At 53.0% G+C, this 21283-nt stretch overlaps 2 protein-coding genes across 2 annotated transcripts in view; both read right to left on the bottom strand.

Annotated features, from left to right (window-relative positions):
* Positions 1-1034: 1034 nt before the first annotated feature.
* Positions 1035-2096, bottom strand: LOC120920149 (leucine-rich repeat extensin-like protein 1). Its single transcript, XM_040332064.1, has one exon. It carries the CDS (start codon positions 2094-2096, stop codon positions 1035-1037), a length of 1062 nt encoding a protein of 353 aa, XP_040187998.1.
* A 7915-nt stretch (positions 2097-10011) lies between these two features.
* The window catches only part of LOC120920953 (ephrin-A3-like), a 111023-nt gene continuing 99751 nt past the window's right edge, over positions 10012-21283 (bottom strand). Inside the window, exons 2-5 of the mRNA XM_040333416.1 lie at positions 14510-14799; positions 12804-12869; positions 12571-12648; positions 10012-10288 (exon numbers count right to left, since the gene is read on the bottom strand). Coding sequence (XP_040189350.1) covers positions 10164-10288; positions 12571-12648; positions 12804-12869; positions 14510-14799 — 559 coding nt within the window. The 3' untranslated portion in view covers positions 10012-10163. The remainder of the gene's footprint in view (positions 10289-12570; positions 12649-12803; positions 12870-14509; positions 14800-21283) is intronic.

Genomic DNA, 21283 nt, shown 5'->3' with positions numbered 1-21283 from the left:
AGAAGGTGTAATGGCTCTGGGGCACCATAGGAGGTGTAATGGCTCTGAGAACCCCATAGGTGTGATGGCTCTGAGAACCCTGTTGAAGGTGTGGCACCTCTGGGGGCACCATAGAAGGTGTGATGGCTCTGGGGGCACCATAGAAGGTGTGATGGCTCTGGGGGCTCCATAGAAGGTGTAATGGCTCTGGGGCACCATAGAAGGTGTGATGGCTCTGGGGGCTCCATAGAAGGTGTGATGGCTCTGGGGGCTCCATAGAAGGTGTGATGGCTCTGGGGGCTCCATAGAAGGTGTGATGGCTCTGGGGGCTCCATAGAAGGTGTGATGGCTCTGGGGGCACCATAGAAGGTGTGATGGCTCTGGGGCACCATAGAAGGTGTGATGGCTCTGGGGGCACCATAGAAGGTGTAATGGCTCTGGGGAACCATAGAAGGTGTGATGGCTCTGGGGTACCATAGAAGGTGTGATGGCTCTGGGGGCACCATAGGAGGTGCAATGGCTCTAGGGGCACCATAGGTGTAATGGCTCTGGGGCACCATAGGAGGAGTAATGGCTCTGGGGCACCATAGAAGGTGTGATGGCTCTGGGGGCTCCATAGAAGGTGTGATGGCTCTGGGGGCACCATAGAAGGTGTGATGGCTCTGGGGCTCCATAGAAGGTGTAATGGCCCTGGGGCACCATAGAAGGTGTGATGGCTCTGGGGGCACCATAGAAGGTGTAATGGCTCTGGGGAACCATAGAAGGTGTGATGGCTCTGGGGTACCATAGAAGGTGTGATGGCTCTGGGGTCACCATAGGAGGTGCAATGGCTCTAGGGGCACCATAGGTGTAATGGCTCTGGGGCACCATAGGAGGAGTAATGGCTCTGGGGCACCATAGAAGGTGTGATGGCTCTGGGGCACCATAGGAGGTGCAATGGCTCTAGGGGCACCATAGAAGGTGTAATGGCTCTGGGGCACCATAGGAGGAGTAATGGCTCTGGGGCACCATAGAAGGTGTGATGGCTCTGGGGCACCATAGGAGGTGCAATGGCTCTAGGGGCACCATAGAAGGTGTAATGGCTCTGGGGCACCACAGGAGGAGTAATGGCTCTGGGGCACCATAGAAGGTGTGATGGCTCTGGGGCACCATAGGAGGTGCAATGGCTCTAGGGGCACCATAGAAGGTGTAATGGCTCTGGGGCACCACAGGAGGAGTAATGGCTCTGGGGCACCATAGAAGGTGTGATGGCTCTGGGGGCTCCATAGAAGGTGTGATGGCTCTGGGGGCTCCATAGAAGGTGTGATGGCTCTGGGGGCTCCATAGAAGGTGTGATGGCTCTGGGGGCACCATAGAAGGTGTGATGGCTCTGGGGCTCCATAGAAGGTGTAATGGCCCTGGGGCACCATAGAAGGTGTGATGGCTCTGGGGGCACCATAGAAGGTGTAATGGCTCTGGGGAACCATAGAAGGTGTGATGGCTCTGGGGTACCATAGAAGGTGTGATGGCTCTGGGGGCACCATAGGAGGTGCAATGGCTCTAGGGGCACCATAGGTGTAATGGCTCTGGGGCACCATAGGAGGAGTAATGGCTCTGGGGCACCATAGAAGGTGTGATGGCTCTGGGGGCTCCATAGAAGGTGTGATGGCTCTGGGGCACCATAGGAGGTGCAATGGCTCTAGGGGCACCATAGAAGGTGTAATGGCTCTGGGGCACCATAGGAGGAGTAATGGCTCTGGGGCACCATAGAAGGTGTGATGGCTCTGGGGCACCATAGGAGGTGCAATGGCTCTAGGGGCACCATAGAAGGTGTAATGGCTCTGGGGCACCACAGGAGGAGTAATGGCTCTGGGGCACCATAGAAGGTGTGATGGCTCTGGGGGCTCCATAGAAGGTGTGATGGCTCTGGGGGCTCCATAGAAGGTGTGATGGCTCTGGGGGCTCCATAGAAGGTGTGATGGCTCTGGGGGCACCATAGAAGGTGTGATGGCTCTGGGGCTCCATAGAAGGTGTAATGGCCCTGGGGCACCATAGAAGGTGTGATGGCTCTGGGGGCACCATAGAAGGTGTAATGGCTCTGGGGAACCATAGAAGGTGTGATGGCTCTGGGGTACCATAGAAGGTGTGATGGCTCTGGGGGCACCATAGGAGGTGCAATGGCTCTAGGGGCACCATAGGTGTAATGGCTCTGGGGCACCATAGGAGGAGTAATGGCTCTGGGGCACCATAGGAGGAGTAATGGCTCTGGGGGCTCCATAGAAGGTGTGATGGCTCTGGGGGCACCATAGAAGGTGTGATGGCTCTGGGGCTCCATAGAAGGTGTAATGGCCCTGGGGCACCATAAAAGGTGTGATGGCTCTGGGGGCACCATAGAAGGTGTAATGGCTCTGGGGAACCATAGAAGGTGTGATGGCTCTGGGGTACCATAGAAGGTGTGATGGCTCTGGGGGCACCATAGGAGGTGCAATGGCTCTAGGGGCACCATAGGTGTAATGGCTCTGGGGCACCATAGGAGGAGTAATGGCTCTGGGGCACCATAGAAGGTGTGATGGCTCTGGGGCACCATAGGAGGTGCAATGGCTCTAGGGGCACCATAGAAGGTGTAATGGCTCTGGGGCACCATAGGAGGAGTAATGGCTCTGGGGCACCATAGAAGGTGTGATGGCTCTGGGGCACCATAGGAGGTGCAATGGCTCTAGGGGCACCATAGAAGGTGTAATGGCTCTGGGGCACCACAGGAGGAGTAATGGCTCTGGGGCACCATAGAAGGTGTGATGGCTCTGGGGGCTCCATAGAAGGTGTGATGGCTCTGGGGGCTCCATAGAAGGTGTGATGGCTCTGGGGGCTCCATAGAAGGTGTGATGGCTCTGGGGGCACCATAGAAGGTGTGATGGCTCAGAGAACCCTGGTGTGAGAGCTCTGAGGACCCCATACAAGGTGTGGCGACTCTGAGGAACCAGGAATCTCTGAAGGGTAGCTCAGCACCACCAGTCTCCAATGAAAGGGTCACTTTATTAATCAGTGAATGTAACTTTCACCAAACATTCTCTGGTGGTGAATGAATCTCTGTCATATACAACATATGGATAGAAGATTCACCTGCAGAGAACGTTTGGTACATATATGGGTCATGCTGATCCCCGGCATCAGTACCTTGACCTGGAAAAAGCCATCAGAACAGATGAATACTCCTTCCTGGTCGGGGACTTTGGAAGTATTGAAGTCGCAGGATCAACATTCCAGCATTTCCAGGAGGACAGCGGCGGATGACAGCGGCAGCGATCTCCCGCTGTCTGCACACTCATCATACCTTCATCTCAGAAACTTTGGATGGAGTGGGAAGAAGATTCAATGTCTGCCATCCCACACTTCCTGTTCCCGTGACACCCATACAGGAAATGGGAGGAGGGGTTGTCACTGGGACAGGAAGGAAGAGACAATGAGAGAACCACCATCAGACGTTCTGAACCTCCTCCACTCTATTAATAATGTCTTGCCCCCGCCCCCTCACTTCCTGTCCTGACAGGAAATCTACTCAAAGGGGACACAGACAGGGGGAACTTTCACTCCTCCACTCCATTGAATATGAAGTTTAATGTCCAGGTGGTGGGATCAGTCATAGACCAGGGTTATGCTTCGGCCTGCGATTGGACACTGGCAAACACTGCCCTAATATAGCCCCTCCCACTCCTAGCATGCCTCATACACGTGCAAAACTCAACTTTCTTTTTGTGAAACTTCCAGAGCAGAGGACCGGATTCTGGCCGATCTCCTCAGTCTGAGCCAATCACCCGGCACCTCCCAGGCGTGGAAACCTCCTCAGCTGTCCATGTCTGTAAGGGTGTCAAGCTGTCAGTTGGGGGACCCCGGATGTGACCTTCCTGGTTGAACATGTTCATTACAAGGGACCCTCGGCCCTCACAGTGGAGTCTGATGACTGCGACTTTCCCGCTCTAAAGCTCCTTCCGGAAGATTGAGATGGAGGGCATTCTGGTGATCCTCTTTCCACCAACCTGGCCAGGAGCATGTGGGGATACCAATGATGGGACACTATTCCCCCCACTGACACCAATGATGGGACACTATTCCTCCCACTGATACCAATGATGGGACACTATTCCCCCCACTGACACCAATGATGGGACACTATTCCTCCCACTGATACCAATGAGGGGACACTATTCCTCCCACTGATGGGACACTATTCCTCCCACTGACACCAATGATGGGACACTATTCCTCCCACCGATACCAATGATGGGACACTATTCCTCCCACTGACACCAATGATGGGCACACTATTTCTCCCACTGACATCAATGATGGGGCACTATTCCCCCCCACTGACACCAATGATGGGACACTATTCCTCCCACTGACACCAATGATGGGACACTATTCCTCCCACTGACACCAATGATGGGACACTATTCCTCTCACTGACACCAATGATGGGACACTATTCCTCCCACTGACACCAATGATGGGACACTATTCCTCCCACCGATACCAATGATGGGACACTATTCCTTCCACTGATACCAATAATGGGGCACCATTCCTCCCACTGAAACTAATGATGGGGCACCTTTCCTCCCACTGACACCAATCATGGGACACTATTCCTCCCACTGACACCAATGATGGGACACTATTCCTCACAATGATAAGGACACAGGCCCCCCCCCCCCATTTTTTATGATCTCCCTTTTGCTTGCAGATTTGTTTGGCGGCCTCCGATCTCCTGAAGGCAGCGGCGTAACCCAGTCATCCAAACTTAGATCTGATGTTCTGTCTTAGAAAAAAAATGGATTTTCAAAACTCCAATTTTTCTTTTTAAAAAGGGGCACTTGGGACCTGTACATGAGCAATGTTCAGAACAGACAGTTCTTATTGCAGACACTTTGATACGAGAGACGATGTACAGAGCCAAGTGTACAGCTTGTTGAAGCTCTGAAGCCCTTTAGGCTCCAGTATGAGGAAGGTAAAGCAATCGAAACGGGAGGGATTACCAGTTCAGGACACGGCTTATATACCAGCTGAGTCCCGCGTGTACGATGTCTACGTTTCTTTCCAATGGTCTACGTTTCTTCCCAATGGCCTACATTCCTTCTCAAGCCAACGGTCTACATTTCTTCTCAATGGTCTACGTTCCTTCTCAACCCAATGGTCTACGTTCCTTCTCAACCCAATGGTCTACGTTCCTTCTCAACCCAATGGTCTATGTTCCTTCTCAACCCAACGGTCTACGTTCCTTCTCAACCCAACGGTCTACGTTCCTTCTCAACCCAATGGTCTACTTTCTTCTCAACCCAACGGTCTACGTTTCTTCTCAATGGTCTACGTTCCTTCTCAACCCAATGGTCTACGTTCCTTCTCAACCCAATGGTCTATGTTCCTCAATAATCTATGTTCCTTCTTAATGGTCTACGCTCCATCCCAATGGCCTACGTTCCTTCCCAATGGCCTACGTTCCTTCCCAATGGCCTACGTTCCTTCCCAATGGCCTACGTTCCTTCCCAATGGCCTACGTTCCTTCCCAATGGCCTACGTTCCTTCCCAATGGCCTACGTTCCTTCTCAACCCAATGGTCTACGTTCCTTCTCAACCCAATGGTCTACGTTCCTTCTCAACCCAATGGTCTACGTTCCTTCTCAACCCAATGGTCTACGTTCCTTCTCAACCCAATGGTCTACGTTCCTTCTCAACCCAACGGTCTACGTTCCTTCTCAACCCAATGGTCTACGTTCCTTCTCAACCCAATGGTCTACGTTCCTTCTCAACCCAATGGTCTATGTTCCTTAATAATCTATGTTCCTTCTTAATGGCCTACGTTCCTTCCCAATGGCCTACGTTCCTTCCCAATGGCCTACGTTCCTTCCCAATGGCCTACGTTCCTTCCCAATGGCCTACGTTCCTTCCCAATGGCCTACGTTCCTTCCCAATGGCCTACATTCTTTCCCAATGGCCTACATTCCTTCCCAACCCAATGGTCTATGTTCCTTCTCAACCCAATGGTCTACGTTCCTTTCCTTCCCAATGGCCTACGTTCCTTCCCAAGCCAATGGTCTACATTCCTTCTTAACCCAATGGTCTACGTTCCTTCTCAAGCAAATGGTCCATGTTCCTTCTCAACCCAATGGTCTATGTTCCTTCTCAACCCAATGATCTATGTTCCTCAATAATCTATGTTCCTTCTTAATGGTCTACGCTCCATCCCAATGGCCTACGTTCCTTCCCAATGGCCTACATTCTTTCCCAATGGCCTACATTCCTTCCCAATGGCCTACATTCCTTCTCAACCCAATGGTCTACGTTCCTTCTCAACCCAATGGTCTACGTTCCTTCCCAAGCCAATGGTCTACATTCCTTCTTAACCCAATGGTCTACGTTCCTTCTCAAGCAAATGGTCCATGTTCCTTCTCAACCCAATGGTCTACGTTCCTTCTCAACCCAATGGTCTACGTTCCTTCTCAACCCAAAGGTCTACATTTCTTCTCAACCCAATGGATGTTCCTTCTTAATGGTCTACGCTCCTTCTTCCCAATGGTCTACGCTCCTCCTTTCCCAATGGTCTACGCTCCTCCTTTCCCAATGGTCTACGCTCCTCCTTTCCCAATGGTCTACGCTCCTCCTTTCCCAATGGTCTACGCTCCTCCTCAATGTGCCTGCAATAAGAACAGTCTGTGTTTCCACACTTATGAATAGAAGCTCAGCAGTTTATTTTGTACCAAAAGACAAACCCAGCAATGTTACCGACTTCAGGAGGGTGTATTTCTGCCGAGTGGTCCCGCCCACGAGGACCCCCACTTCTCATCAAGATGAAGAAAATGAGAGCGGAAACAGTGGATACAAACGTCAGTCTGATCTTTATTGTCTGAAAAGTGTCTGTGCATTGCATAGGTGGAGATCGGCCTTCACAGAAGACAAGGAAACCACGTCAATGTATTTACAGCTCGTTCAGGACAATTGTATACATCTAGAGATAGATATGTATATACACAAACACCGCTCTGTCCCGGCTCCGCCTTCTGCGCTTCCAATGGAGGGGTCCCAGGTGTGGCTGCGGGGGGGGGGGGGGCGAGTGGGAATCACGTGACCCCCCACTACTAGGGCCGCAGCTCTATAGGGAGGGGTAAAACTTTGAGGTAATTTCTGCTTAACCCGGAAAGCACCAATGTGGCCGCAACCAAAACGAATGTTCTGACCAATTGCCGGACAATTCCATAAGTGTGACATGATTGGAGGGGAGCACTGGGCAAGAAAACACTCCGCCCCTGTGAGTGCGAGAAGATTCTTCTATTGGATTCCAAATTTGATTTTGGGTTCAATCATCAGGCAGCTTCTTCCAGATTCCAATCGGGAGATTTCCCGGCCCTAAAATTACCTCCGCCACTCCCACAATGGAGAGATTTCCATGTAGTGTCTCTGCCCCTCCCACAATGTGGAGATTCCCTCCTCCACCCCACCCCCCCAGTAGTTTATGTCTTTGCCCCTCCCACAATGGAGATTTCCATGTAGTCTCTATGCCCCTCCGTAAATGTGGTTTCTCCCCAGTAGTGTGCGTCTCTGCCCCTCCCACATTGGTGAGATTTCCATATACTTTGTGTCTCTGCCCCTCCCACAATGGTGATCCCCCCCCCCAGTAGTGTGCATCTCTGCCCCTCCCACAATGGAGATATTTCCATGTAGTTTGTCTCTACCCGTCCCACAATGGTGATCCCCCCCCCCCCCCCCCCAGTAGTGTGCGTCTCTGCCTCTCCCACAATGGTAAGATTTCCAGTAGTTTGTGTCTCTACTGGGGGGGGGAGTCATCATTGAGGGAGGGGCAGAGACACAAACTACTGGAAATCTTACCATTGTGGGAGGGGCAGAGACACAAACTACTGGGGGGGGGGGGGGGGCATCATTGAGGGAGGGGCAGTTTGTGTCTCTGCCCTCCCACAATGGTAAGATTTCCAGTAGTTTGTGTCTCTGACCCTCCCTCACTCAATGATAATGACCCCCCCCCCAGTAGTTTGCGTCTCTGCTCCTCCAATGGGGAGATTTCCCCCCAGTCGTTTCTCTGCCCCTCCCACAATGGGGAGATCCCCCCCCCGCAGTTTGTATCTGCCCCTTCCTCAATGATGATTTTCCAGAAATAGTTTACGTCTCTGCCCCTCCCACAATGGGGAGATTTTCCCCCCAGTAGTTTGTCTCGGGCCCCTCCCACAATGATGATTTCCCCCCGTAGTTTGTGTCTCTGCCCCTCCCACATTGTTGATTTTGTGTGATAGTCCGTGACTTGGCCCCTCCCACAATGAGATTTCCCCGCAGAGATCTCAGCACTGGAGTCTGGCAGAAGCCGCAACGTTTTTCAAACAATACCTGGATTGAATTCTTCCATTAGAAGATCTGGTGAGTAAACCTTCCACCATACCAGACGGCACACGGTGGCTCGTGACATGAAACACGGCACCGTCCGACACCCAACCACTGTCTGTCCACGGGGGTTCTAAACCAATAATGGAAGCAGAACCGCGAGTGGCACCAAATAACGTAATAAAACGAATTTTCATCGTCGGTCAGTATTTTTCGTTGTATGACTGAAGTCGCACACTGCTGCTCCAGGAAAGCCAAAATCAACTTGATCGTTCCAGCTCATCAGTAAACCACAGCAGACCCTCCCATCAACGCGTTTCGTCCTTTACAGGAGCTTAATTTGTAAAAGCGTATTATGGAGTGAACTCCAGTAGGGGGGGAAGCCTGTTAGAAGAGGTGCTGGCGTGGAGCGTTCCGTGATGTTCTGGGTACAATAAAGTTGAGTTGAACTTTCCATAACAGCGGTGTGTGGCTTCAATCATTGGTGTCGGGAGTAACGGGATCCAGAGAAACCAAACATGACCTCAGAGCGATACCGGGGGATGGAACGAAAATAATTCATGAGTTCCTATCATTTACTCCAATCTATAGAATGCTGCGCCATGGTATGCATGACCGACATATGGGGGGAGGGGAGGAGGAAAGACCTAGTGCAATGACTATCTGGTATGAGCGGTGGGTTTGGGTCACGTTTCAGGTGACGTATCTTCCGGCGCTTCCTCCAGTGTTAGCCGGCATCTGGAGAGAACCAGTGGGTGTCACGATGGCCGCAGTGTAGCCATGTTGCCTGGACACTGGAGTTTGGTGCCACGGCTGGGGGGGGCACAACTGCACGTTCTGCTACATGTGTCTTATGAAGCTGCCGCACCGTTATGGTGAGAAGACTGCCCCCCCACCCTGGAGGACCCACAGGTTATTGTAAGAAGATTCCAGGTGGTTTTTCCCAATTGGTAGTAAATCTCCGCAAGGCCTCCATACTCCCAACAGCCACCGGCCTGGGGGTGACCAATTATCAGTTTGCATCAGGCCGGTCTTGGGGGCAGATTCTAATTGCAGCCACACGAAGAGCGGTGAAGGCGGGTGGGCCCCAGAAGACCACGCCTTGGCATACAGTCCATCATCCATTGCCGTAGGGTAAGGTTGCATGTGGTCAAGTTGATACATGGTGTTATGGGGAGGGGGGAGGTTAGTACACAATTGGCACCAGAGGGGTGGGGGAGGATTGCTGAACGTGGCATATAAGGAGCTCTGCTACGGTGCCACAAGGCACGAGGGACCCATTAAAATCCATGAGATTTGCTCCTCTCCAAGCTGCAGGTCACGAAGAATGGCGGACCTCGCGGGTGGGGAGTGGGGCTGAAGGTGGGGGGGACGTGTCCAGGCTCGTGAGATGTACGCAACCAATTTTCGGAGGGACGATAAGGCCAACTAACTCGATGTTCTGTGGTCACCCCCCCAAGCTCCCGGGCACACACAGTCCATGCGGAGGACAGCAGGGTGTAGGCACTCAAGTAAGAACAGCCCGTGAAAAGTCCACATCGGGGCCATGAACTGAGAAGTCCGTCAGAATCATTTGGCAGCAGGTTATTGATCCGGCTCGGCCCCAGCATATTATTATTATTAGTGGTGGCGCCCACCAGTGGAGTGTTCTAGTGCCGCAGGTCGAGTCTCTTGAAGAAAAAAAAAAAAGAAGGTAGAAAAAAGACATGGAGGACAGAGCGCTGTCCTCGCCCCGCTGTGACCCAACCTGTGCAGTCATGAGTCCGATCCGCAGAGTATTCCAGTTCCAATCGGCCTCCAGACCAGTCCTGCGGCCGGCAAAACTAAGATGCCAAGAACGTTATTAAAAAAACCAGACACACGGCCACAGTCAAATGTAAGTGTTCCCTCTTCGGGCTCGTCCCGCTGATGCTCTTCTCCAGCTTCGGGATCTCGGGATTGAAGTTACCTGAAATAAAAGAAAGATTGTGTGAGATCCGGAACATTTCCGAAAAACGCCCCTTCCTAACCAGAGGGAGATCCGGAACATCTCTGAAATACGCCCCTTCCTAACCAGCGGCAGATCCGGAACATCTCCGAAATACGCCCCTTCCTGACCAGAGGCAGATCCGGAACATCCCTGAAATACGCCCCTTCCTAACCAGAGGCAGATCCGGAACATCTCCTAAATACGCCCCTTCCTAACCAGAGGCAGATCCGGAACATCTCCGAAATACGCCCCTTCCTAACCAGCGGCAGATCCGGAACATCTCCGAAATACGCCCCTTCCTAACCAGAGGCAGATCAGGAACATCTCTGAAATACGCCCCTTCCTAACCAGAGGCAAATCAGGAACATCTCCGAAATACGCCCCTTCCTAACCAAAGGCAGATCCGGAACATCTCCGAAATACGCCCCTTCCTAACTAAAGGCAGATCCGGAACATCTCTGAAATACGCCCCTTCCTAACTGCAGATCAGGAACATCTCCGAAATACGCCCCTTCCTAACCAGCGGCAGATCCGGAACATCTCCAAAATACGCCCCTTCCTAACTGCAGATCAGGAACATCTCCGAAATACGCCCCTTCCTAACCAGCGGCAGATCCGGAACATCTCCAAAATACGCCCCTTCCTAACCAGCGGCAGATCCGGAACATCTCCAAAATACGCCCCTTCCTAACTGCAGATCAGGAACATCTCCAAAATACGCCCCTTCCTAACTGCAGATCAGGAACATCTCCGAAATACGCCCCTTCCTAACCAGCGGCAGGATCCGGAACATCTCCGAAATACGCCCCTTCCTGACCAACGGCAGATCCTCCTCAGCCAAGAATCTCTTCATTCTTCTCATGGAGCCGGAGAGCGAGTCTCCTGGTAACCAGCGCTGAGCCCATTCACGCGGCGCTGACTAATCCCCTCACACATCCGCTTTGGCTGCTCTTCAGAGGACTGTGACCGACAGAGCGAGCGACCCGAAAAATCAAGAGACTGGCAGCTAATGTGTGCAAATCCCCCCCCCCCCCCCCGGTCCCGCGACCGATATAACAAGGGTGGAACGCTTCTGGACGTCTCCGCTAATGTACAGAACAGTATAATCACCATTGTGGGCGGAGTCACCGACTGGCAATGCCCATCACACCTTCTAAAGGGGGCGGAGTTCCTCCACCTTTGTCCACCATCCAATATGGTGAGCTGGAGGGAAGATTTCCGTACCCCGCAGTCAGACCCCCTCCACCATAGGCGATGCCGCCACAGGTGACGCGTCCGCCGACTAAAAGAACCCCTGCCACAGGGGACGCGTCCACCGACTAAAACAACATCCCCGTCACAGGCGGCGCGCCGACTAAAAGAACATCCCCGTCACAGGCGGCGCGCCGACTAAAAGAACACCCCCGACACATGCAACGCGTCCGCCGACTGAAGCACCCCCTGCCACAGGCGACGCGTCCGCCGACTAAAAGAACACCCCCGTCACAGGCGTCGCCGTCCGCCGACTGAAAGAACCCCCCCGCCACAGGCGACGCGTCCGCCGACTGAAAGAGCCCTCCGCCACAGGCGACGCGTCCGCCGACTGAAAGAACCCCCGCCACAGGCGACGCGTCCGCCGACTGAAAGAACCCCCCACCACAGGCGACGCGTCCGCAGACTGAAAGAACATCTCTGCCACAGGCGACGCGTGTCTGCAGACTGAAAGGACCCCCCCCCCCCCCCCGATGCGTCCGCCTCTCAGGACCCCCGCCACAGGCCGCGCGTCCGCCTCTCAGGACCCCCGCCACAGGCCGCGCGTCCGCCTCTCAGGACCCCCGCCACAGGCCGCGCGTCCGCCTCTCAGGACCCCCGCCACAGGCCGCGCGTCCGCCTCTCAGGACCCCCCGCACCCTATGTAAATTTGATGTCTCTCGTAACCAATTTTCCTGGGTTAATATAGATTGCAGCACAGAACATCACTACCAATAGGGGGCAGCAGAGGCTTATACTTCTTTATATGAAGATCTGCAGCACATAATACCCAACGTTGCCTGTAGGGGGCAGCAGAGGCTAACCTTTTCTGTATATGTAGATCAGCACGGGAGGGGGGGGGGGGGGGGGGGGCTTTACTTCACATCTAAATGACTGAACAGGAAATTTTCAGACAAGCCGTACATTTAACCCTTCGATCGGTCAGAGATGAAAAGTGGAAAGTGTGAGCCGTCATTTTCAGGCCGGCCTGTAGAGGGCGACAGACACCACACTTTGAGTCCACGGCTTACCTAGATCCTCAATCTTCACTTCAGGTCCTATCGTGAACTGCGGCAGTGTGGGGGACTGCTTCTCGCCCGAATGAGACGCTGCGGGAGGGAAAGGACACCGTTACCACTGACCAGAACAACACAGACCCCCCCCCCCCCCAATCCCTGTGCAGAATATAGACCCGCCCCCTTCCTCCCAAATAGGGCCATACACCCCGTACATTAAACCCCCGATAATCTCAAGGCGTACTTACTGGTGGCGCAGCACACAAACACCTTCATCTTCAGACACGAACGCCGATGGTTGTGGGTCGGTTGGGCTGAAACAGACAAAGATTGGAAATCAGCGGTTGGAAATCTTCAGGAGATTTACACCAAATCTGCATCAGACAAAAACCTCCATCCATTGAAAGTGTCACCTAACACTGGGAGCTTGCTGAGAGGCTGGAGGACAGATGATAGACCAATGAAAGGTTGGTGATGGACCAAGGATGGATTGATGATGGACCGCGGATAGACCAGTGAAGGGCTGGTGATGGACCAGGAATGAATCGATTATAGACCAGGGAAGGACAGGTGATAGACCAGAGATGGATAGGCAAAGGGCAGGTGACGGGGGGGTGAAAGGTGACGGGCCGGGGACGGAAGGACAGGTGACGGGCCGGGGACGGAAGGACAGGTGACGGGGGGGTGAAAGGTGACGGGCCGGGGACGGAAGGACAGGTGACGGGCCGGGGATGGAAGGACAGGTGACGGGCCGGGGACGGAAGGACAGGTGATGAACCAATGAAGGGCTGGTGATGGACAGGTGAAAGGGCAGATGATGGTCCGGGATCGATCGATTATGGACCATTGATGGCCCAGGAATGGATTGATAATGGACCAGCAAAGGACGTAGATGAATCAGCGATAGACCGGTGACGGACCAGGGACGGATCTCGGTGACGGACCAGGGACCGACCAGGGACGGATCTCGGTGACCGACCAGGGACGGATCTCGGTGACCGACCAGGGACGGATCTCGGTGACCGACCAGGGACGGATCTCGGTGACCGACCAGGGACGGATCTCGGTGACCGACCAGGGACGGATCTCGGTGACCGACCAGGGACGGATCTCGGTGACCGACCAGGGACGGATCTAGGTGACCGACCAGGGACGGATCTAGGTGACCGACCAGGGACGGACCAGGCCTTTATTAGCCCATCATAATGTAACGAGGTGGGATCTCGGTGACGGACCAGGGACGGATCTCGGTGACGGACCAGGCCTTTATTAGCCCATCATAATGTAACGAGGTGGGATCTCGGTGACGGACCAGGGACGGATCTTGGTGACGGACCAGGGACGGATCTCGGTGGCGGACCAGGGACGGATCTCGGTGACGGACCAGGGACGGATCTCGGTGGCGGACCAGGGACGGATCTCGGTGACGGACCAGGGATGGATCTCGGTGACGGACCAGGGACGGATCTCGGTGGCGGACCAGGGACGGATCTCGGTGACGGACCAGGATCAGATGAGCCGTGTTCATCTTTCTGGGCAGAAATCGGCAACTATAAAAAGGTTTCAGTGGACTATCAGGACAGGAGATCAATAAATAAAAGGTCGGGGAATGACCCCTTGCGGTCCTAAACCAGAACATCTAAATGTCTCGGAGAACCCCCTATGACCTCCTCCCCCCTCCTCCCCATCGTTCTGTGGATTAGCGATGTGGTGTGAACCTCTTGTGCCGCGCTGGACGTCATGAAGGAACAATGCCAGCCGCCACTAATGGCTGATAACAGAACAATAGCTGGCATGGCAGCGGTAGATAAGTCGCAGAACCGGCGTCCAGTGCCGCTTTGGGGGGGTTTTATGTGAGAACGGAGTGAGGAGCGATTTCACAGAAAATATTTTGATGCCGTCATCCTTACAGACACATGAAATACAATTCCCACCGATCCAAGATTGTACTCACAGATGTAGTAATATTCGTGGCCTGCGTGGAACTCGTAGCCCAGGGAGAAGGCGCTGTACCGCTGGAACTTCTCGGAAAATTTGATGGGGCTGTTGGGCGAGTGCGGGCGATTACATTCCCAACGCTTGAAGCCCTGGCCGATGTCGCAGGTCCGGTAGCCCTCATAGTTCACCATATAAAGAATGTATTGCTCCATCCTATGGTCGGCGATGGTCTCATTGTAGTGCGGACAGTAGATGTCCAGGTAATCATTGACGTTCACTTGGACGGTGTAGCCATCACGCCGCAAGCTGAAAGAAAAAAAAGACAAGTGGTCAGAACATTCTGTGAAGGAAGCCCAACCAACCAGAGGATGACAAGTGCAGGGAAAAGACAACCCTAAATGTAAAGTAGTCCCCCTTCCCAAAAAAACATTTCCCCAATTTCATGGAGGCCAATCATAGCTCAGGTTCTCCAGTTTGTTGAAAGCATCTGCCGGCTTCTAAAGTAGACCAGTTCCCGAATTCTAAATTCACCCCAGAACAGGGGAGTACCCACGGAAGAGGTAGAGCAGGGGTGGCAAACTCAATTTCATTGCAGGCTGCATCAACAGTATTGTTACCCTCAAAAAGCCAGTTCTATCTGGGGTGTGCTACGTACAGAGTGCAGGGTTCAGGAGTGTGCTACGTACATAGAATGCAGGGTTCAGGAGTGCGCTGCATACACAGAATGCAGGGTTCAGGAGCATGCTGCGTACACAGAGTGCAGGGTTCAGGAGTGCGCTACGTACACAGAGTGCAGGGTTCAGGAGCGCGCTACGTACACAGAGTGCAGGGTTGTCGGCGGCTCTGCCTCACCTTGCAGGGAGGTCGTTCTCTCTCCGATTCTGGAGATCTGTCCCCGCTGTGAATGTGCAGGGATCAGTTAGATCCTAGACTTGCTGAGAGCAAAGCTGTCCTTTGTAATCACAGAAATCTTCTGTTTTTATAAGCGAGAGTGGGAGCAGAGGGTGAGAGCCACAGGTGGCGAAATGGAGCTCTACAACGTTCTGGCTGCAAAACTGAGTGCGAGGGCCACATGACAAAGCCTGGAGGGCCGGATCTGGCCTGCGGGCATTGTAATTGACATATGAGAGATAGAAGAAAATGGGAGATGAGGTGGTCAAGGGGACGGAGAGGCTAGAAGGGGGTCCTAGAGGAGCTAGGGTTGAGGATATGAAATACACAAAGCATCTAAAGACACTAGATCTGGGGGAAGGGAAGAGAAGGCCGGAAGAAGAGCAGAGGGAAGAGGAGAAAGCCGGAAGAAGTGCAGAGAGGGACCGAGGAGAAGGCCAGAAGAAGTGCAGAGAGGGACCGAGGAGAAGGCCGAAGAAGTGCAGAGAGGGACAGAGGAGAAGGCCAAAGAAGTGCAGAGAGGGACAGAGGAGAAGGCCGGAAGAAGTGCAGAGATGGACCGAGGAGAAGGCCGGAAGAAGTGCAGAGATGGACCGAGGAGAAGGCCGGAAATGCAGAGACAGAGGAGAAGGCCGGAAGAAGTGCAGAGACAGAGGAGAAGGCCGGAAGAAGTGCAGAGACAGAGGAGAAGGCCGGAAGAAGTGCAGAGACAGAGGAGAAGGCCGGAAGAAGTGCAGAGACAGAGGAGAAGGCCGGAAGAAGTGCAGAGACAGAGGAGAAGGCCAGAAGAAGTGCAGAGACAGAGGAGAAGGCCGGAAGAAGTGCAGAGACAGAGGAGAAGGCCGGAAGAAATGCAGAGACAGAGGAGAAGGCCGGAAGAAGTGCAGAGACAGAGGAGAAGGCCGGAAGAAGTGCAGAGACAGAGGAGAAGGCCGGAAGAAGTGCAGAGACAGAGGAGAAGGCCAGAAGAAGTGCAGAGACAGAGGAGAAGGCCGGAAGAAGTGCAGAGACAGAGGAGAAGGCCGGAAGAAGTGCAGAGACAGAGGAGAAGGCCGGAAGAAGTGCAGAGATGGACAGAGGAAGATGGCAGAAAGTACATTAGAAGCAGAACACAAAGGAAGGTGACGGCACAAAGGGAAGGAGTGAGGGGAGTAGACGATGCCGTGAAGGAGTGATGAAGGAACAAGGAGACAAGCTTGAGTTCAGTGATGGCAAATACCATGACGGGGCAACATCTTCAGTTCCCCATCATGTAATAACTACTCTTGGCATCAATGTATGTACAACCCCCATGGTGAACGCACAGCGTGTCTCGGTATACGATCCTAGGACAGGATTCAGAGGCTCCTGTAATCCGATTCCAAAATTACCAGAACACCACAAGTTGGAAAACGTATCTACGAGTCTCGCTGCCTCAGTCATCCCCGCTCTGAGCCGGGAACACGAGAAGCAGATGATTGGCTACGCTCAGACACGTGTCAGTCAATACACGACACGCACGGCTGAACTATAATTTGCTTTTTTTCTCTAATCTCTGCTCTTGAGGCTGAGAATTAATTAGGAAATATCGAACCGGCCAAAAGCACTTAGTACTGTTCATGCTTCTCTGTGTAACTCACCCCCGTACTAAGCCAGGACATCGAGGGGATAAAACAGTCAAAGATATCAATGTCAATTACACTAAATAGGAGAAGAAAGACCTCCAAGGTTCTGATATAGAGCTCCAGACACGGGTATAGAGGAGACCTCCGAGGTTCTGATATAGAGCTCCAGACACGGGTATAGAGGAGACCTGTAAGGTTCTGATATAGAGCTCCAGACACAGGTGTAGAGGAGACCTCCGAGGTTCTGATATAGAGCTCCAGACACGGGTATAGAGGAGACCTGTAAGGTTCCGATATAGAGCTCCAGACACGAGTGTAGAGGAGACCTGTGAGGTTCTGATATAGAGCTCCAGACACGGGTGTAGAGGAGACCTGTGAGGTTCTTATATGGAGCTCCAGACACGGGTGAAGGAGGAGACCTGTGAGGTTCTGATATAGAGCTCCAGACACAGGTGTAGGGGAGACCTGTGAGGTTCTGATATAGAGCTCCAGACACGGGTGAAGGAGGAGACCTGTGAGGTTCTGATATAGAGCTCCAGACACAGGTGTAGGGGAGACCTGTGAGGTTCCGATATAGAGCTCCAGACACAGGTGTAGGGGAGGCCTGTGAGGTTCTGATATAGAGCTCCAGACACAGGTGTAGGGGAGACCTCCGAGGTTCTTGTATAGAGCTCCAGACACAGGTATAGAGACGACCTGCGAGGTTCCGATATAGAGCTCCAGACACGAGTGTAGAGGAGACCTGTGAGGTTCTGATATAGAGCTCCAGACACAGGTGTAGAGGAGACCTGTGAGGTTCTGATATAGAGCTCCAGACACGGGTGTAGAGGAGACCTGTGAGGTTCTTATATGGAGCTCCAGACACGGGTGAAGGAGGAGACCTGTGAGGTTCTGATATAGAGCTCCAGACACAGGTGTAGGGGAGACCTGTGAGGTTCTGATATAGAGCTCCAGACACGGGTGAAGGAGGAGACCTGTGAGGTTCTGATATAGAGCTCCAGACACAGGTGTAGGGGAGACCTGTGAGGTTCCGATATAGAGCTCCAGACACAGGTGTAGGGGAGGCCTGTGAGGTTCTGATATAGAGCTCCAGACACAGGTGTAGGGGAGACCTGTGAGGTTCCGATATAGAGCTCCAGACACAGGTGTAGGGGAGACCTGTGGGGTTCTGATATAGAGCTCCAGACACGGGTGAAGAGGAGACCTGTGGAGGTTCTTATATAGAGCTCCAGACACAGGTGTAGAGGAGACATGTGAGGTTCTGATATAGAGCTCCAGACACAGGTATAGAGACGACCTGCGAGGTTCCGATATAGAGCTCCAGACACAGGTGTAGGGGAGACCTGTGAGGTTTTGATATAGAGCTCCAGACACGGGTGTAGAGGAGACCTTTGAGGTTCTGATATAGAGCTCCAGACACAGGTGTAGAGGAGACCTGTGAGGTTCTGATATAGAGCTCCAGACACAGGTGTAGAGGAGACCTGTGAGGTTCTGATATAGAGCTCCAGACACAGGTGTAGAGGAGACCTGTGAGGTTGTGATATAGAGCTCCGGACACAAGTGAAGGAGGAGACCTGTGAGGTTGTGATATAGAGCTCCAGACACGGGTGAAGGAGGAGACCTGTGAGGTTCTGATATAGAGCTCCAGACACAGGTGTAGGGGAGACCTGTGGGGTTCTGATATAGAGCTCCAGACACAGTTGTAGGGGAGACCTGTGGGGTTCTGATATAGAGCTCCAGACACGGGTGAAGGAGGAGACCTGTGAGGTTCTGATTTAGAGCTCCAGACACAGGTGTAGAGGAGACCTGTGAGGTTCTGATTTAGAGCTCCAGACACAGGTGTAGGGGAGACCTGTGGGGTTCTGATATAGAGCTCCAGACACGGGTATAGAGACGACCTGCGAGGTTCCGATATAGAGCTCCAGACACAGGTGTAGGGGAGACGTGTGGGGTTCTGATATAGAGCTCCAGACACAGGTGTAGGGGAGACCTGTGGGGTTCTGATATAGAGCTCCAGACACAGGTGTAGAGGAGACCTGTGAGGTTCTGATATAGAGCTCCAGACACAGGTGTAGAGGAGACCTCCGAGGTTCTTGTATAGAGCTCCAGACACAGGTGTAGGGGAGACTTGCGAGTTTCTGATATAGAGCTCCAGACACAGGTGTAGGGGAGATCTGTGAGGTTCTGATATAGAGCTCCAGACACAGGTGTAGGGGAGACCTGTGAGGTTCTGATATAGAGCTCCAGACACAGGTGTAGAGGAGACCTGTGAGGTTCTGATATAGAGCTCCAGACACAGGTGTAGAGGAGACCTGTGAGGTTGTGATATAGAGCTCCGGACACAAGTGAAGGAGGAGACCTGTGAGGTTCCGATATAGAGCTCCAGACACAGGTGTAGGGGAGACCTGTGAGGTTCTGATATAGAGCTCCAGACACAGGTGTAGGGGAGACCTGTGAGGTTCTGATATAGAGCTCCAGACACAGGTGTAGGGGAGACCTGTGAGGTTCTGATATAGAGCTCCAGACACAGGTATAGAGACGACCTGCGAGGTTCCGATATAGAGCTCCAGACACAGGTGTAGGGGAGACCTGTGATGTTCTTATATAGAGTTCCAGACACAGGTGTAGAGGAGACCTGTGAGGTTCTGATATAGAGCTCCAGACACAGGTGTAGGGGAGACCTGTGAGGTTCTGATATAGAGCTCCAGACACAGGTGTAGAGGAGACCTGCAAGGTTCTGATATAGAGCTCCAGACACAGGTGTAGGGGAGACCTGTGAGGTTCTTATATGGAGCTCCAGACACAGGTGTAGGGGAGACCTGTGAGGTTCTGATATAGAGCTCCAGACACAGGTGTAGGGGAGACCTGTGAGGTTCCGATATAGAGGTCCAGACACAGGTGAAGGAGGAGACCTGTGAGGTTCTGATATAGAGCTCCAGACACAGGTGTAGGGGAGACCTGTGAGGTTCTGATATAGAGCTCCAGACACAGGTGTAGGGGAGACCTGTGGGGTTCCGATATAGAGCTCCAGACACAGGTGTAGGGGAGACCTGTGAGGTTCCGATATAGAGCTCCAGACACAGGTGTAGGGGAGACCTGTGAGGTTCTGATATAGAGCTCCAGACACGGGTGAAGGAGGAGACCTGTGAGGTTCTGATATAGAGCTCCAGACACAGGTGTAGGGGAGACCTGCGAGGTTCTGATATAGAGCTCCAGACACAGGTGTAGGGGAGACCTGTGAGGTTCCGATATAGAGCTCCAGACACAGGTGTAGGGGAGACCTGTGAGGTTCTGATATAGAGCTCCAGACACGGGTGAAGGAGGAGACCTGTGAGGTTCTGATATAGAGCTCCAGACACAGGTGTAGGGGAGACCTGCGAGGTTCTGATATAGAGCTCCAGACACAGGTGTAGAGGAGACCTGCGAGGTTCTGATATAGAGCTCCAGACACAGGTGTAGGGGAGGCCTGTGAGGTTCTGATATAGAGCTCCAGACACGGGTGAAGGAGGAGACCTGTGAGGTTCTGATATAGAGCTCCAGACACAGGTGTAGGGGAGACCTGTGAGGTTCTGATATAGAGCTCCAGACACAGGTGTAGGGGAGACCTGTGAGGTTCTGATATAGAGCTCCAGACACAGGTGTAGGGGAGACCTGTGAGGTTCTGATATAGAGCTCCAGACACAGGTGTAGGGGAGACCTGTGAGGTTCTGATATAGAGCTCCAGACACAGGTGAGGAGGATTTTTTGGAGGTTGCCATACTGAGCTCTGGAAGAAGAACTTCAGACACTAAATATTTGATCCATCACTGGTACGTTGCGCATTCCGGCTTGATCAGGGACGTCTGCTTGATATCCGGCGTCCTTCATCTGCTCTATCAGGTCATTTGCTGTAAAGCTGTCCTTTGGTAAGACGACATTGAATGGTCAGCAGTATAATTTGGCACTGGCTCTGCCCTTGTGAAGGACAACAAAACATACGTGATGGCATATGGGAAGCAGGAGGCACATGTCATTTATGTCTATGCTCACCCGCTGAAGCTATAATTCTTCCCAGCAGGCAGAAGCGTCCGAAGGCCAGAATTTCAGACCTGGACATGGGCACAGATGAGAGCCGACTGTTGCCAGAGGTCAGGATGGCACTCATAGTGGTAACAGTGGCTGATTCTTCTGCCAGGGCTCAGGCAGGCTGTGACTTGTAAAGGGAATCGGGGAGTGATGGCAATGCACCAGACGAGTCAGATTGATCAAATGCGTTTCGTATTTTGTACCTGCAGAGCCAAATCTCAACCAAAGTG

The sequence above is a fragment of the Rana temporaria genome, chromosome 13 (genome assembly GCF_905171775.1).
Source record: "Rana temporaria chromosome 13, aRanTem1.1, whole genome shotgun sequence".
Classification (NCBI taxonomy): Eukaryota; Metazoa; Chordata; class Amphibia; order Anura; family Ranidae; genus Rana; species Rana temporaria.
The sequence above is the reverse complement of the archived record's forward strand: the minus strand, read 5'-3'. Positions and strand labels throughout refer to the sequence as shown.

What these genes read in the sequence shown, in the direction of transcription:
- LOC120920149 (XM_040332064.1), bottom strand. Translation starts at nt 2,096, where the DNA reads ATGGTACCCCAGAGCCATCACACCTTCTATGGTTCCCCAGAGCCATTA.